General features: G+C 38.8%; 1 protein-coding gene across 1 annotated transcript; it reads right to left on the bottom strand.

The window, feature by feature from the left end:
• Window positions 1-6102: 6102 nt before the first annotated feature.
• Window positions 6103-10891, bottom strand: LOC115661302 (probable leucine-rich repeat receptor-like protein kinase At1g35710). Its single transcript, XM_030583606.2, has 2 exons — window positions 7164-10891; window positions 6103-6711 (listed from the first exon to the last, which is right to left on the bottom strand). The coding sequence occupies exons 1-2, from the start codon at window positions 10864-10866 to the stop codon at window positions 6329-6331; spliced, it is 4086 nt and encodes a 1361-aa protein (XP_030439466.2). The 5' UTR covers window positions 10867-10891; the 3' UTR covers window positions 6103-6328.
• Window positions 10892-17777: the final 6886 nt, after the last annotated feature.

Here is a 17777-nt window from a genome sequence, read left to right as displayed (position 1 = left end):
TAGCGAGAAAATTTTCATTTTCTTTTTTCTTTTCTCTCTTTTTTCTCGGATTAAAGAGTTAATTCAATAATCCAATTAAAAAGTGATAAATTAGATTACATGTGCGAGGACGTTGGCTCGGTGAAGGTCGGGTTTGATTGGGCCAGCTAGGCTCGACCAAGGTTAACGAGCACTTTGATTGGCTGGTGAGGAGAAATTTGAACGTGAGGTTCCCATAATGCCCCCTTCATTTAGTATCTTATCCATTGTTCTTTTATATGGAAAGTACAAACATAATATATCTAAACTAAAAAGAAAACAATATATGATATACATACATACTAGGGAAAATTTCAAATAAGGACTTGAAGTATCATGTTTTCTCAAATAAGGGTCTGAAATAGATATTGTCTCAAATAAGGGTTTGAAGTGACTTATTAGTATAAAAAAAGGGCCTGACTTTGCTTGCTGAAGAGCATTTTCGTCTTTTATTTTTTTTGAATTTTTTTTTTTTTCTTTTTTCTTTTTCTTTTTTCTTTTTCCTCTTTCCTCCGCCGATTGCCAACGTTGGGTGAGGATCGCCCTTGCCCACCCAGCCTAGGTGAGGCGACACTCACCTGACGCCGGCAAGGGCAACCCTTGCAACCGAGGCGAGGGTGGCCCTCGCCTGACACCGGCGAGGGTCGCCTTCACTCGCTTGCCTAGGCGAGGGTGACCCTCACCTGGCTCGCCAGCCTAGGCGAGGCCAGGCAAGGTTGAGGGTGGTTGCCCTCGCTTGCCCAAACGAGGGTGGACCTCACCTAAGGCCAGCGGAGGTCGCCGGCGATGGCCACGGGAGGGAAGAGAGAAAAAAAAAAGAAAGAAAGGAAAAGAAAAGGAAAGAAAAAGAAAGTAAAAATATATATTTAATTTTTTTTGACTAAAATACCCCTTATCCGACATTGGAATAATCATCGGCCGACTAAAAGTCATTATTTGAGACGATTTGGCCACTTCAGACCCTTATTTGAGACTAATAAGCCACTTTAGGCCTTTATTTGAGACAATGTCCACTTCATGCCATTATTTGAGAAAATGAAGTCACTTCATGCCCTTATTTGAAATTTGCCCTACATCTAAGCTAGCAAAAACCCGTGCGACAGAATTACATTTTTTATTTAACACAAATTTTCAACTGAAATAGATTGTTGTAAATTTATTTTCTTGGAAAAATGGGAAAATAGAAGAAGCGTGATTAAGATGCAGAGATTAGAACTTGCCATCTCTTGAAAATACTTTTTTGGCTCTCTTCTCTTCGCGCACATCAAATTGAAATTAAGGATGTAGAGATCGGTTAAATGGAAAAATTATAGATACTATATCATTTGACCGTAATGATAAAATACATCTACGATAACCTGGTTTTTTGGTCAGTAAGTAGATTCAAGAAGAAAATTAAACTGTTTTACTTATATTTGGATTTGATTGCAAATATTGTAGAAGACTATCAACAAGCACAAAAATATATACCACAGAATCATAAAATACACACGAATGAATTAATTCTGAAATATGAAATAGGAAAGTACAATATTGTGTTCAATGAAAGGTTGACAAAACAAATAAGTAAAAAAAAAACAGTTTGTCTTATATTAAATTCAAAGGAAAAAATATTACAGGAAAGAGGAAAAAGAACAAAAGCAAAAGGATGAAAAAATGGTCCTTATCTTTACTTAGAGTACCAAAAAGGAAAATGAAGGAAAAAAAGGAAACCAAATCGAAAAAGATTTGTAAAATTAACGCCTAATAAATCAGAAAATAGCGGATTATTCATTCCATCCTTATAAGAGGGAAATACATGACGAGAGGATCCCTTCGATTGGCTTCATTCTTTGCTGGACAGTCATTTAATTTGTTGAATCAGAAATTAGAGAATGATTCATTCACTCGGTAGATAGTGAAGGCTATGTTGAAAATCAAAACCTACCATCGGTTGTTTACAATTTCTAATGAGCGACCGTGCTTCGCCTGTTTCATCTTCTTCAAAAATTGCCGTCGGGACGAGGAATCGGACGGCAACTAGTGCTCGCTCCATCGAGCTTCAACTAGCGACTCTCACGGCATCAAATAGCTCCCACAAGTGCCTCCCATGGTGGAGGCTGTGGTATATTGCCGCGACAAAATTAGGGACATCAATTGTGAAGAGTACGCAATGTGCTTTGGATCTTTATCTTTCAAGAAAGGAGAAGAGTGTTTGGTGCTCAACAACTGCAACCACTCGCATTGTGAGAAGTGCATCGAGAAATGACTCCACCAATGTTTGAATTGCCCGCTTTGTCAGGTGCCATTCGGGAACAGATAGTGCCAACTAACATTGGCTCCTATGTTTTTTTATCAAATCAAGGCCTGGTTGGTTTATGGATCCGATCGATATTTTCCGTTTTGATATGGTGTTCGGGTAATTCACCCTGATCGATGTAATCCATTCTAATCCTTATTTTTCATTTTGGCCAAACTAATTGAATTGTTTTTTTATCCAACTACGTCAGCCTCTAACTTAACATATAGAAGTTTTCTTTTAGGATGAACCGATAAGCCCGCATTTGTCTTCCTTAACAATATTCAACAAACATTTTAAAGAGTAGTTAGCTTTATCAAAATCTTATTCTAAATGTTCTGATTCATGAATAGTAAAAAATAAAGGCATTGGCAGATTTTGTACTTTTTCTTTGACCAATGTAGCGCCTCAACTATATGTATTTTTTTCTTTTTGGGATTGGCTTCCCCCAGGGACTTCTGCAGCCTATCCGTTTGCTTTGCAGATAATGTGTCGGTGTTAGAATGCCCCGAGCCCCTAATTCCCCTCTGATATTTGTCTTCCTAAGGAGAAGGCAATATCCCCTTGTTATTTTACATTTGTATAAGACTAAGGGAGAGATCTTAGCATATGTAGCCTTTTAATGTCCTGCTCCGGACAAATCATTTCGTTATTCAAGTAAACAGAAATGTTGATGTGACTGATAATTTGACTGATGTGTCATCCTACTTAGCTTTTAATTTTTTTTGGATAAATGCATTATAAGTCCTAAAACTTATCACGAAAATACATTTAAGTTCTAAAACTTGTCAAATTGATGTAATCAAGTTCTTCCATTAACTCCGTCTAATTTGGTTAATGGAAAATATTGACCTAACTTTTTTTTTATTATTTTTTCTATCCTACGTGACGCTAGGGCCGTCAAAATGGGTCACAGACTCATATTTTAAATCACATTTATGAAAATAGGTCATGTATAGGTTACCTTAAAATTAAGATACGGGTCATAAATGGGATTAAAAAGGAAGCCCAAATAAGATGGGTTTTGTTGGGTCTTTCACAAAGACATTTATAAAAGCCGCTCACCCTCATGAGCATACCCTCATGATCTCTGCGCTCGCTTTAAGCTATTCAGCAATGGAGATCTGAACGCGGTAGAACTGACGACGACGGAGCGGCTATGGCAACAAATATTACTTGAAGCTATCATGCACCACCCATCGGACCTCTATGGCCACACCTGAGAGACCTCCGCTCAAGGCCCAACTCTCTCCTACCTCTCCTCTCTCTCCTCTGCTTCGTCTCCATCTTCTTCGCCCTCTCTCTCTTCGGACGGACCTCCCCGATCTCCGCCCGCTCTTACCAGCCCTCGAAGTGAAGTGGAAGCCTCGGCTCGACTTCGCTGCCTCCAGTCGGCCCTGTGATTACTTTGTCAAGGAAGCATCAACCCTGCGATTTGCCATCTTTTGATCCCGTTAGGAGCCGTTTTCATTTTATCTTGCATATTATTTTTATTTGTTTAATTTTGAAGAATTGTGGGGCCTTTTTGTTTATTTTTCTCATGGGTTTGGGTTACATCTGAGTTGGGTTGGGTATGGATCATTTAAATTGCTTCGTAAGTAAATGGGTGGATTTGGGTTGAACCCATTTATGACCCACCCAAACCCAATGACCCACCCATTTGCCACCTCTACGAGGCGCTAACGTGGATAAACCGACGTCGTTTTAGTCCAAATATGAATTTTTATACAAATTTTATTTAAATTATATTAATAATAAGCAAACTTAAAAAATACACAAAAAATAAAAAAAAAAGGGACAGGAAAACTCACCATCGCTAGGAAGGGCTAGCGGTTCATCGCAAGCAAGGGCATGCATGCCCTCGCCCACCCTCGCCTAAGTTTTCCTTTCCTTTTTGTTTGTTTTTTGTATTTTTTAAGTTTGCTTATTTTTAATATAAGTTAAATAAAATGTGTATTGAAAATCAGATTTGAACCCAAATGACGTCGTTTTAGCCTTATATTTCATGTTTTAGCCATATAGGAGAGAGAAAATAATAAAAAAAAGCCACATCAGCATTTTTCGTTAGCCAAGTTGGACGGAGTTAATGGAAAGACCTGATTGCATCAATTTAACAAGTTTTAGATTTAATTTCACTATTTGAAATTTTTAGGACTCAATTGCATTTTCGTGACAAATTTTAGGACTTCTAGTGCACTTATTCTTTGTTTTTTTCGGAAAACTTTTCTAATAAAATTAAAACAAGATAAATATATTTAAAAATAGAGAAAAGGAAAATAAAAACTTTCATAAAAATAAAGAAAATAAATATGAAAGACATACGAATGTTGATTGTTGACAAAGGAAAACAGCAAAAATTGGAACATTGCAACCTTTGTCGCTTGTGGCCACTGTGCAGCTGCCCTTAGGCAACACGACACGGGTCAGGGACCCTGGTGAGATCACGCGTGGAGTTGAGCGATCCCAGCAAAATCTAACTGATTTGGGGTTGCGCAAATATTAATTCCATAAGGGGTTAATATCACGAAAAATCTCAAACTGATATATAAGTAATAAATTTATTCCAAATTAATTTTTTGACCATAAAAAATCTCAAACTGTTAGGTCTATAATAAATTTACCTCAAACTAATTTTTTGACCACTAAAAACTCCAAACTAGTACACCTGTGACAAATTTACCCTCCGTTAAATTGGATTAATATCACGAAAAATCACAAATTGGTAAGTCTGTGACAAACGGAGGGGTAAAATCCTAAACCGGTACTTTCGTCAACTACCACGTGCTATTCAACTCAGAAATTTGACGGTAAAATTTAACGAAAACTAACGGAGGGTAAAGTTGTCACATGTATACCAGTTTGGAGTTTTTGGTGGTCAAAAAATTAGTTTGGAGTAAATTTATCATAGATGTACCAGTTTAAAGTTTTTCATGGTATTAACCGTTCCATAAACTATTAGTTCTAAGCGAGATCATAAAAAACCAACACTAGATTTTAAATTAACACTTTTAAGCAATATTTGATTTAAACAAAAAGATAGAACCATGTTGTGTAGTGTCGAAGAAAAGCTTCCAAGCCAGGACAAAACCACTCACTTACGCTCCATTTGTTTAGCGAAAACGAATAATTTAGAAAAGATTTTCCTAAAAATGATCACTGGTATCGCTTACAAAAATAAACGAACAAAAAATATTTTTCATTGACTAATTATTTCAAACGATAGAAGCGATCATAATTAAAAAAGTATTTTCTAAATGATTCGTTTTTCGTGAAACAAACACACCCTTAATATGAATAATGTGGTCTTATTCTTATTTAAGCTTTCAACCGAAATGGTATCTAATGGAGAATGAGGGAGGATTTTTCATTATGCTTCAAAAGAAAACAATAAAGTATTATAGTTTTGCAATTTCAAGTCAACATGACACGCTAGAAATCCACATAGTTTTCCCCATTAAACATCAGATTTATCTAATTGGTGTACATGCTGTATTTCATTTAAATTAATTAATGAAAGGATGACATAAATATATTAAAAGATATTAGGGATTTAATTGGATCAACCGGAAGTTTTGGGACGATAGCGAACATTACTCAAAATTGATTTAATTGATTCAATTGAAAGTTCAAATATGACACTACACATCGATAAAAGTTCATATATTGCTAGTACTATTATCTCTTAAAGCAATAGAAACTACACTTCATTTACATCTCATATCAAAGAAGGCAAGAGATGTTGATCCATTGCATTTTGCAAATTCACTTCCTGATCACTCTGCAAAAAGATGGAAATAACTGTGAAATGGGATCTTCCCAGAAGTCTTCCCATAATTATTTCTGGTGACACGATTTGAAACTATAAACATCGCACTATTTCTGTAGCGTTCATGGAGAAGCTATGTCGTCAGTGAAAATAAAAAATCACATGGTTGAGATTGGTGAGAACTACAAAGATATTCAAAAGGCGATCGTCACCATAATTGAAAACCAAACACAATAGCACATGAAAACTTCAAATCTTACCATCTCCTAAAATGCTCCAAATTTTTTGACATTAAGATTGCGAAGTTGCTCTAAACTGACTGCAGAGAGTGGCATATCCAGGGGTACTGGAAAGCAAAGCTCACGTGAGACTTGTCGCATGGTCGGTCGAAGCCTCGGATCGGCTTGCAAGCACTCGAACGCTAGCTTGGCGATCAAGACCACGTCCTGCTCATCTCGAAGGCCAAGTTTAGAAGGCGAGAGACGTTGATCCAACACATCCTTCAACATCATCGACTTAGTTTGAGCGGACAATGAACATTCCCGTGAGACATGATCTCCTGGATGCTTTCCCACGATTGTCTCTAATGCAACGACTCCAAAACTATATACATCACACTTTTCGGTAGGAACCGTAGAGTAAGCCAACTCTGCAAGTGGAGAATTTACTATTTTTTTTAATCTCGATCATAAGTTGTATTCAAGTTGACAACATTACTTCCCATGGCATGACGTGTGACGATTACAATTACAGATTTCTACTTAATCTACACTTACAACACTGATTTGAGTATGGGAGTTTATGCTTTGGCAAAGTTCAAAAATTTTTGTTCGATGCTTATAATACGAGCATCTTCTAGGTAACACGAATTAATATCCTTAAAATGGATTGATTATGAAGTTTTCCTCATTTTCCAATTCTTACTTTTGAGGAAAATCGAAAAGCTTTTTCATCAATACTGAACTTGAAAGCTCTAAATAAGTATAATAAATTTCCATAAGACGATTAAATAACTAATGAACTGCACTAAACTAGTAAAAGTTCAATTTTAGAAGTATAACACAGAATGCCATCGAAACTGAAGCAAAAATTACAAAGTACCTGGAGCAATATAGCCGATGGTGCCAGCAATAGTAGTCCAGTTTGATGAATCCGGCCTCAACAATCTTGCAGTGCCAAAATCAGAAACATAAGCCTCATAATCGAGATCCAATAGAATGTTGTTACTGGTCAAGTCTCGATGTAACAACGGAGGTGAACATTCGTGATGCATATAGGACAACGCATCCGCAACTCCTCGGACCACATTTATCCTCTTGTCCCATTGAAATTCTCTGGCTCTTTCATCATCGTTCAAAACTGTCCTCAAGCTTCCTCTTTCCATGTACTCATACACCAAAAAACAGCGTTGGGCATGAGAGCAGAAGCCATAAAATTTCACGATGTTACGGTGACGTATATTTGTTAAGGCTTGAATTTCCCTTTCAAATGGTATCAAATCAATGATCTCACTATCTTCCTGGGATGACGAGGTTTGCTTGATAGCAAACGTTTGACCTTCTGATATCTCAACTTTATAAACAATTCCATATGATCCTTTACCCACGTAGTACTTGGAGTCAAATCCTTCCGTGGCCTCAACGATTCGATCATAGAAAACTTTTCCATCATAACTCAAAATACTCATGAAATCCAAATCATTTGCCCGCTCATTGTTCTCTCTCTTCATAATCCTTCTTTGACGATGATTGACGATTACAAGAACAATCAAGGTGCAAGAGAGAAAGAGAAACCCCAAGAACGAGATAATGAGGATAACCTTGATTCTAGCTCCAGCATGCTTATTACGTTTCATGTTCCCGGTAGAATTGCAGTTCGGTAAACCAACAACATTTCCACAAAGCCCTTTGTTATGCTGAATTGCCTCAAATGGAGCCTCATTGAAAGCCTTGACATTAGGGAGAGGACCTTCCAGGTCATTGTAGGATACATCAATAGAAGTCAAGGCCAACATATCACCAAAAGTATGTGGGATGGAACCGGACAGGCGATTGTGGGAGATATTTAGAACTTGCAAGTTTCTCAGTATTGCAAGCTCTCCTGGTATATTTTCTGACAAAATGTTATAACTCAAATCAAGAACCTCGAGGACTTGTGTGTTGCCTATCTCTGGAGGAATGCTTCTCCAAAATTTGTTCCTGCTCAAGTTCAAGGTCAACAAGCTTTTGCATGAGCCTAGCTGCACCGGTATCGATCCGCTCAAATTGTTTGATGCTAAGTTTAGATGCGCCAGATGGGATAAAAGTCCAATCTCAGTCGGGACATTTCCCATGATCGCATTGCTGCTTAGGTCGAGCTCGAACAACATGGACAGGCTTCCCATTTCCCTCGGAATCTCTCCACTTAAATTATTTGAAGAAAGGTCCAGTAACTGTAATTGAGCCATCCTTCCAAATATTGCGGGTATCTCACCAGAGAGGTCGTTGTTTGATATCCTTAAGCTCGTCAAATTACGACAATGCTCCCATTTCCACGAAAGTTCGCCTCTCAAATGATTGTGGCTCAAGTCCATAAAATATAGATGCGGATATATTCCAAAAGCATCTGCTATGTTTCCAGTAAGTTGGTTTCCGTCAAGCCTCAATCTGATTAATGTGCTACAGTTCTCTAGGCTCGTGGGGATGGGACCCGTGAAATGATTATTGTTGACGATGAAATATTGCAATGATCTCCCAAGACATACATCTTCTGGCAGTTCCCCCTCTAGTTCATTATTAAATAGCAGCAAAGAAGTCAACCGTGTTAACTTATTGAATTCAGAAGGCAATGAACCAAAGAATTTATTGTCGGCAAGGTCCAGTAGAGTTAGATTGGCCAGGCTTCCAATTGATGCAGGGATTGGACCGGTCAAATTATTATCCCAAAAAGATAAATATTTAAGAGAAGTGAGCCTCCCGATTTCTGAAGGTATCGGTCCTGAAAGTCCATTTTGAGAGAGGTAAAGACTAGATAAACTTGTCAAGTTTCCGATGGAACGAGGAGTTGAGCTGCTGAGTTTGTTTTCGGATAAGTCAAGTGTAATCAGAGAAGTGAGGCTCCCGATTTCTGAAGGTATGGGTCCCGAAAGTCCATTTTGGAAGAGGTAAAGACTAGATAAACTCGTCAAGTTTCCGATGGAACGAGGAATTGAGCCATTGAGACTGTTGGATGATAGGTCAAGATCAATAAGAGAAGTGAGCCTCCCGATTTCTGAAGGTATGGGTCCCGAAAGTTCATTTTGCCATAAAAAAAGAGACTTCAAATTCCTCAAATCACTTATCTCTCTCGGAATGGAACCAGAAAAGTTATTTCGCGAGAGGCCGAATTCCATTAAATTGCCTAATTTTCCAAGAGAACTAGGAATGGGCCCGGAAAGTTGGTTTTTCCATAGATAAAGATGAATCAGGCTGCTCAAGTTCCCTAGTGAAGAAGGGATAGGACCTGTCAAATTATTATCCGCAAATTCTAATTCTGTAAGAGAAGTGAGCCTCCCGATTTCTGAAGGTATAGGTCCCGAAAGTCCATTTTGGAAGAGGCAAAGACTAGATAAACTCGTCAAGTTTCCGATGGAACGAGGAATTGAGCCAGTGAGTTTGTTTATTGATATGTCAAGCTCAATAAGAGAAGTGAGCCTCCCGATTTCTGAAGATATGGCTCCCGAAAGTTCATTTTGCCATAAAAAAAGAAACTTCAAATTCCTCAAATCACTTATCTCTCTCGGAATGGAACCAGAAAAGTTATTTCGCGAGAGGTCGAATTCCATTAAATTGCCTAATTTTCCAAGAGAACTAGGAATGGGCCCTGAAAGTTGATTTTTCCATAGATAAAGATGAATCAGGCTGCTCAAGTTCCCTAGTGAAGCAGGGATAGGACCGGTCAAATTATTATCCGAAAATTCTAATTCTGTAAGAGAAGTGAGCCTCCCGATTTCTGAAGGTATGGGTCCCGAAAGTCCATTTTGCCCCATGTAAAGAATTTTCAAATTCCTCAAGTCACTTATCTCTCTCGGAATGGAACCGGAAATATTATTGCGCGAAATGCTTAATTCGGTTAAATTGCCTAATTTTCCAAGAGAAGCAGGAATGGGCCCTGAAAGTTGATTTTTCCATAGATAAAGATGAATCAGGTTGCTCAAGTTCCCTAGTGAAGCAGGGATAGGACCGGTGAACTTGTTTTCGGATAACTGAAGTTCCAAAAGAGAATCCAACCGTCCAATCTCCCGAGGAATGTGTCCACTTAGGTTGTTCGCACATAGGTGCAAATAATGAAGACTCTCTAGCATACCTAAACTTGGAGGAATGTCCCCGGACAGTTCATTGAAGCAAAGATCAAGAGAGTTGAGTTTGGAAAGGTTACCGATACTTGAGGGAATGGAGCCATAGATCGAGTTGTTGGCAAGTTCAAAGCTAACCACACCGGTTAAGGGCGAGAAGTCGAGGCCGTCTAGAGTTCCTCTCAAACCGAGATAGGAAAGATTTAGATGGGCGATGGCTCCATAGTCGTCGCAAGCGACACCGGTAAAGCCGCAAGGATTGTCGCCGTGCCATGAAGTGAGGAGAGACTGGCTTTGGTTGTCAAGAGTAGATTTCCAATTCAGGAGAGCCTCAGCTTCATCCTTATTCTCGGTCGCGGGGACAGTGGAAAAAGGAGTGGAGGAAACAGAAACGCCTGCACCATGAAATGAAGCAGTGCCAACCAAGAAGATTGAGAAGAAGAAGAAGACCACTAAAAGAGACTGGGTGGACAGCATAAAGGAAGAAACCATGATTTGGGGGAGGGGATGGTTGGGTTTTGAAAGGTGGGAGATGGTTCAGGTCTGCATATTGTTAACAAGATTGATGACTATACTTGTATAGATTTGGAAAATCAGTCACCCGAAGCCTCTATCGAGCACAATTCCTATTACAGCTGTACCGCGTTTTCCGGAGAATGGGTCCGTCTCAGTGACGATATATTTGCAAGATGAAAGTCTTTTCCCTTGCCAATCGGTTTAGCGCGCGCCTTGGGGATAACGAAGAAATAGCGCAGAACCACAAAAGTGTCAATCGTTGGTCATGCTTGACTTACTTTTCCAAGTCTTCATTGAAATTGACATGTCAACCATATTTGTGGAAAATGGAAGTCCTGACCGTGGGTGGCTTTATGGCTCCAAATTGACACTCAGATTTTGGGTAGATGAGTGGGGTGTTGAAAGGGAATATACACTATGTGGGATTTTTTTCCAAATGATATTTTGTAGAAATCGACCAAATTTTGATCGTGCATAATTTTTTTATTTGACATCCGATTGACTCGGTTCCAATTCCGGCGAAACGGTTCTGTAACGTGCGTGTGATAAAGATTCGAGTGATTGGTCTGTGAAGAGAGCTTGGATCTCTTTTTGCACAGTAATTTTTGCGCTTCCCTATCTCGGAGAGAAAACAAATCAGCAACAAGAATACGAGAAGGTTACTTGAGGGGAACCTAGGCCTCCAATACTGGAACAAGAGTTTAGTGAAAAGCTGAAAGTTCTTTTCGCGAGTTTTCTCATCTTGGTCAGGTCTTCAAGTCCATTGCCAAACATTCATAAATGGATTTCTGTTCCAAGTAATTCTAAATATTAACTTGTTTTGAACATTAAATACGTCCTTCACAAATTAAAGTTAAAAGGGTTTACAACCTATATCCGCACAAAATTTAACCCGAAAACTGCAACGCTATTAACTTAACTACTAAGTTCCGTGCACTCAGGAATTGTGCGTGTTGTTTGGGACGTTTGAAATGTCTAAAACGAGGAAGAGCGGTATAGAGGGTAAATAGATGGAGAGGTGAGAAAATTAGAAAAGGGGTAAAGCCCGGTTATTACATTAACACTTGCTTAAAAAATATTGCTTTGCAATTATTTACATTTTTAAGTTTATCTGCCTATTATGAGTGTTTTATAAAGAGAAGTATGAAGTGACTACATGAGAAATAGGAAGCAACTTCGGATGATTGGGAACCTCATTATTCTATAAGTGAGTACAAAATTAATTTATAAAGTAAGGCGATAAATACGTAAAAATACTTAAGAAAGTGAAAAAAATATTCAAATATCCAATAAAAGTCGACTACATCATCTTGTAGTCCAATTTTAAAGATCGGGCATTTCATCTCCAGCATCTTATTCTTTGGAAAACCCCTATTCTCAACCTCGCCGCTTGCCTCGCCACCGTCCGAATCCGATTCTACAGTACCTCCGTCACTCTAGTCTAGTTCTTGGTTTCTCGCTCTAGAAGGTTTTCCGAAAGCGGCGGGATTGAGAATTTGGTTTGCTCATTTTCTTTTTCACTGCTGAGACGCAAGAGAGTTGATGAGAAAATTTGCGATGATGGCAAATTCAGGAGCTTTGGCCAAAGAGTGTTAATTCAATTCGATTTCAGCTTAACCCGAGCGAGGGGTGGTCAAACTGTTAATTGACCCACACGGCTTAATTGAGTAGAATTAAAGTGATTATTAGATCCCATGTCGAGGACGTTGGTTTGGTGAAGGTCGGGTTTGATTGGGCCAGCTTGGCTTGACCGAAGATAACGTGCATTTTGATTGGCTGGCGAGGAGGAACTTGAACGTGAAGTTACCATAATGCCCCTCCCGGGACGATCTGCGTGACCCTTTTTCATTATGAAAATGGGTAGGGTTGACTTCATTAGTAGATCCTCATTTGCTCTTTTGCGAGAAAGTGCTAACATAATATATCCGAACTATAAAAACACAACGCAATGTAAATTATACTAGCAAAAGCCCGGGCGATGCTGGACTACCAAACTATATATTTTTTTTATATAACACAAATTTTCAATCGAAACGAAATATTATATCTTTATTTCTAGAAAAAAAAATCCGAGAATAAAAGAAGTCCGCCAGATACGACGGCCTAACTCCACTGGACTATTACCGTAATTTCTACTTCGTTATGCGTCATTTTACTTTATATAAAGAAATGCGTGTTAGTGGACTGAAGGATCACTCGACGTGTGATAAGCCTCGGGCTTTCTCTCTTGGTACTGCACTTTGATGTGTTTAGCGATTACTACAAAGTATTCCTGATAAATCATCTTTCAGGATGACATGTAGAACTCTATGAAGCTAGAAAATGCTCCATGTAAGCGCCACCTACTAACATGTATTTAACACTTACCATGGCGTATTTTTTTCCCCCTGATCTCGTCACCTTAATGGCTTGACTTTTGTTATTATTAATCGTTCGAGATTTAACTGCCCACATAAGTTTCTATGTCTATGCCACGATATTCAAATTTCTCTGGAAAAATTTCTAAAAAATATCATATCTTTTCAGGTAAAATTTTAGAAATTCCTTAGATACAACATATGTAAAAGAAAAGGTAATTCATCATATTTAAAAGGTGCTTACGAGAGGTTTGGTTTCTTGATTCGATTGGGTTCCACCAACTCTAACAGTCCTTCCATGTTTCATGCAAAACAATTCTTCTCTGTTCATATAAGACTTTAGCCACGATAACACTCATTCATCATTCTTTTCTTTATATTGCACACGTATTGAATTTTTTCTGTAAGAATAATTTCTATTGACTTGTTTGTATTGTTCTGAAGGTTTTTACGTTAAAGAGTACAAGAGCGACGAGTACGTGTTCCACGTTTGAAGGGGAATGACCCTTTCATTCTCTATGAACTTTGAAGGGAAAAGTAATGCACATAATGTTCTATACAGGTGGAGAGAGGTTCGCCTATTTGCCAACTCGGTACTGAATTGGCGATGATTTCTGCCCCTCGGTCTACGCATCAATGGCGGCTCCGAAACGATTCCTCTGGTAATACCCGTTCCCGTCCTTTCTCAACCTCTCCGCTTGGCCCACCACCATCGCCTACGCCTCCCCCTCCGCATCTGGCCCCATCTCTCTCTCTCTCTCTCTCTCTCTCTCTCTCTCTCTCTCTCTCTCTCTCTCTCTCTCTCTCTCTCTCTCTCTCTCTAAGTCGAATTCGATTCTATATACCTCTGTCGCTCTCGTCTAGTTCTGGGTTCCTCGCTCTAGAAGCTTTTCCTTCGGGAACGAACGAAAGCGACGGGATTGAGAATTGGATTTGCTCGTTTTCTTTGTCACTGTTGAGATGAGGAAACTTGCGACGACGGAAAATTCAGGAGCTTTCTCGGAAGGAAGGAAGGAAATTGACGGGGAAAATGAAACGAGCATAGTGAGAAAAATTAAAATTCATTTTCTTTTTTTATTTTATCAATGAGTTAATTTAATAATCCAACACGGCTCAATTGAGAACAACTATTAGATCACATTTCCGAGGACGTTGGCTTGGTAAAGGTCGGGTTTGATTGGGCCAGCTAGGCTCGACCGAGGTTAACGAGCACTTTGATTGGCTGGTGAGGAGAATCTGAACGTGAAGTTCCCATAATCCCTTCATTTAGTTCTTACCCATTGTTCTTTTAATGTGAAAAGTACAAACATAATATATCTGAACTACAAAGAAAACAAGATACGATACACATACATATGAGCTAGCAAAAAACCCGTGCGATGCCGTGCAACAGAATTACATTTTTTTAGGCAAAAGTACACCAGAAGTGCCATAACTTGTGTACGGAGATCACTTTGGAGCCATAACTTTTTTTCGAATCACTTTGGTGTCAAGTCGGAGGAAAAGAGATCACTTTAGTGCCAATTTGGCCGGAAATCCGACGTGGCATTTTTTATTAATTTTGACGCCGACGTGGCTCGCCGGAGGCTGAGTCAGCGTGTACAGTCAGCATTTTTTATTTTAAATAATTTTTTCCAGCGTGTACAGTCAGCATTTTTAATTTTAAATATTTTTTTCCTTTTTTTTTTTCCTCTTCTTTTCTTTTTCTTTTCTTTTCTTTTTTTTCTTTTCTCCCCTCGTCGGCCGATTGCCGGTGGCCGGCCGGCCACCGGCGAAGCCCGGGAAGGGTTTGGTGAAGGCGGCCTTGCCTGGGCGGGCGAGGGTCGCCCTCGTTTGAGTTGGGCGTGGACGACCCTCGCCCGACGCCGGCGAGGGTCGCCCTCGCCAGATCTGGCGAGGGGCGGCCTCGCCTGTTGCCGGCGAGGCCGCCCCTCACTGGCCATGGGCAAGGCCGCCCTTGCCCAGCCCTTCCCGGCCGGCCACCGGTAACCGGCAGGCGAGGGGAGAAAAGAAAAAAAAGAAAAGAAAAGAAAAAGGAAAGAAGAGGAAAAAAAAAAGGAAAAAAATATTTAAAATTAAAAATGCTGACTGTATACGCTGGAAAAAATTATTTAAAATAAAAAATACTGACTGTACATGCTGACTCAACCTCCGGCGAGCCACGTCGGCGTCAAAAATTAATAAAAAATGCAACGTCGGATTTTCGGCCAAATTGGCTTTAAAGTGATCTCTTTTCCTCCGACTTGGCACCAAAGTGATCCGAAAAAAAGGTTATGGCACCAAAGTGATCGCCGTACACAAGTTATGGCACTTCTGGTGTACTTTTGCCTATTTTTTTTATTTAACACAAATTTCAATTGAAATAGATTGTCGTAAATTTAATTTCTAGGAAAAATGGGAAAATAAAAGAAGCGTGCTTAAGATGCAGAGATTAGAACTCGCCATCTCTTGGAAAATATTTTTTGGCCCATTTCTCTTTGTGTACGTCAAATTAAGGATGCAGAGATCGGTTAAATGGAAAATTTTTGGACGCTATAGCATTTGACCGTAACAGTAAAATACATCTGCTATATAACCTTCTTCTTTTTTTCATTCGGTAAGTAGATTGAAGAAGAAAATGAAATGTTTTACTTGTATTTGAAGTTGATTGCAAATATCTTAGAAGACTATCAACAAGCGCAAAGATATGAACCGCAGAGTCATAAAATACACACGAATGAATTAATTCTGAAATATGAAATTTGAAAGGACAAAATGATTTTCAATGAACGGTTGAAAAAACAAACAAGCTAAAAACATTTGTCTTATATTAAACTGCAAGGAAAAAGAAAACAGGAAAGAGGGAAAAAAGAAGAAGACAAAAGCAAAAGGATGACAAAAAGGGCCTTATCTTTAAATAGAGCACATTAAGGGAAAATGAAGGAAAATAAATTGAAAAAGATATGTAAAAATTAATGCCTAACAAATCAGAAAATAGCGGATTATTCATTCCTATAAGAGGAATTAGGGAATGATTCATTCACTTGGTAGAGAGTGAAGGCTATGTTTGAAAATCAAAACCTACCATCGGTTGTTTACAATTTCTAAGGAGCGACCATGCTTCGCCTGTTTCGTCTTCTCCAAAAATTGCCCTTGGGACCAAGCATCGGGCGGCGACTAGTGCTCACTCCGTCGAGCTCCAACTAGCGACTATCGCGGCGTAGAATGGCTCCCACCAGTACCTTCCACGGTGGAGGCCATGGTATATCGCTGCGACAAAATTTAGGGACATTGATTGCAAGGAGTGCACGATTTGCTGTGGATCTTTCGAGAGAGGAGACAATAGTTGGGTGCTCAACGGCTGCAATCACATGTGCTATGAGAAGTGCATCAAGAAATGGCTCGATCGGCATACGAATGACTTACTTTGCCGGGTACCATTCGGGCACAGATTTATGGATCTGATCATGGGCCTGATTGGTTTATGGATCCGATCGATATTTTTTGTTTTGATATGATGTTCAGGTAATTGACCTTGATCGGTGTAAATCCATACTGACCTTTACTTTTTATTTTGGCCAAACTGATTGAATTAATTTTTTTGCTTCATAGTCTTTTTTATCCAAGTACGTCAGCCTCTAACTTAACATGTATGAGTTTTCTTTTAGGACGAATCATTTCGCGCGCATTTGTCTTCCTTAATAATATTCAACAAAGATTTTGAAGAGTAGTATCAAAATCTTATGTTAAATGTTCTGATTCATGAATAGTAAAAAACAAAAGGCATCGGTAGTTTCTATACCTTTTCAATTTGCTCAATATTGTTCCTATACTTTTTGTTTGATTAATGTAGTCCCTCATCTATACGTACTTTTTCCTTTTTTGGGATTGATCATTCCGTTATACAAGTGAACGGAAATGCTGTTGTAACTATCAATTTGTCGTGATTTGCTGCCGTGTCATCCTATGTAGCTTATAATTCTTAATTTGTCGGAAAATTTTTCTAATCAATTTAAAACACGATAAATACATTTAAAAATAAAGAAAAGGAAAATAAAAACTCATTAAAAATAAAAGAAAATAAATATAAAAAAACATACGAATTTCCACAAAGGAAAACAACAAAAATTGAAACATTGCAACCTTCGTCGCCTGTGGCCACTGCTGTGGCGGCTGCTCCCTAGGCAACACGATGCGGGTCAGGGACACCGGCGGGATCTCGCATGCGCAAATAAGAGTTCCATAAACTATTAGTTGTATCCTTTAAACACCAGCTTTATTTAATTGGTGTAAATGCTTTATTTCATTTAAATTAATTTATGAAAGGATGACATAAACATATTAAAATATATTAAGGATTTAATTGGACCAACTGAAAGTTTCGCGATGATAGCGCACATTACTCAAAATCGATTTAATTGAATCAATTGAAAGTTCAAATACGACATTCCACATCAATAAAAGTTCACATATTGCTAGCACCATTATTGCTTACGGCAATAGAAACTACATGTTCTTTACATCTCAATCAGAGAAGGCGAGAGATGTTGA

This window comes from Syzygium oleosum, unplaced genomic scaffold, assembly GCF_021117445.2.
Source record: "Syzygium oleosum isolate NSW1041296 unplaced genomic scaffold, Sole_v2.1 Sole_v2.09, whole genome shotgun sequence".
NCBI classification, from domain to species: domain Eukaryota; kingdom Viridiplantae; phylum Streptophyta; class Magnoliopsida; order Myrtales; family Myrtaceae; genus Syzygium; species Syzygium oleosum.
Note: the sequence above shows the minus strand (reverse complement) of the source record. Positions and strands in the feature narration are given on the sequence as shown.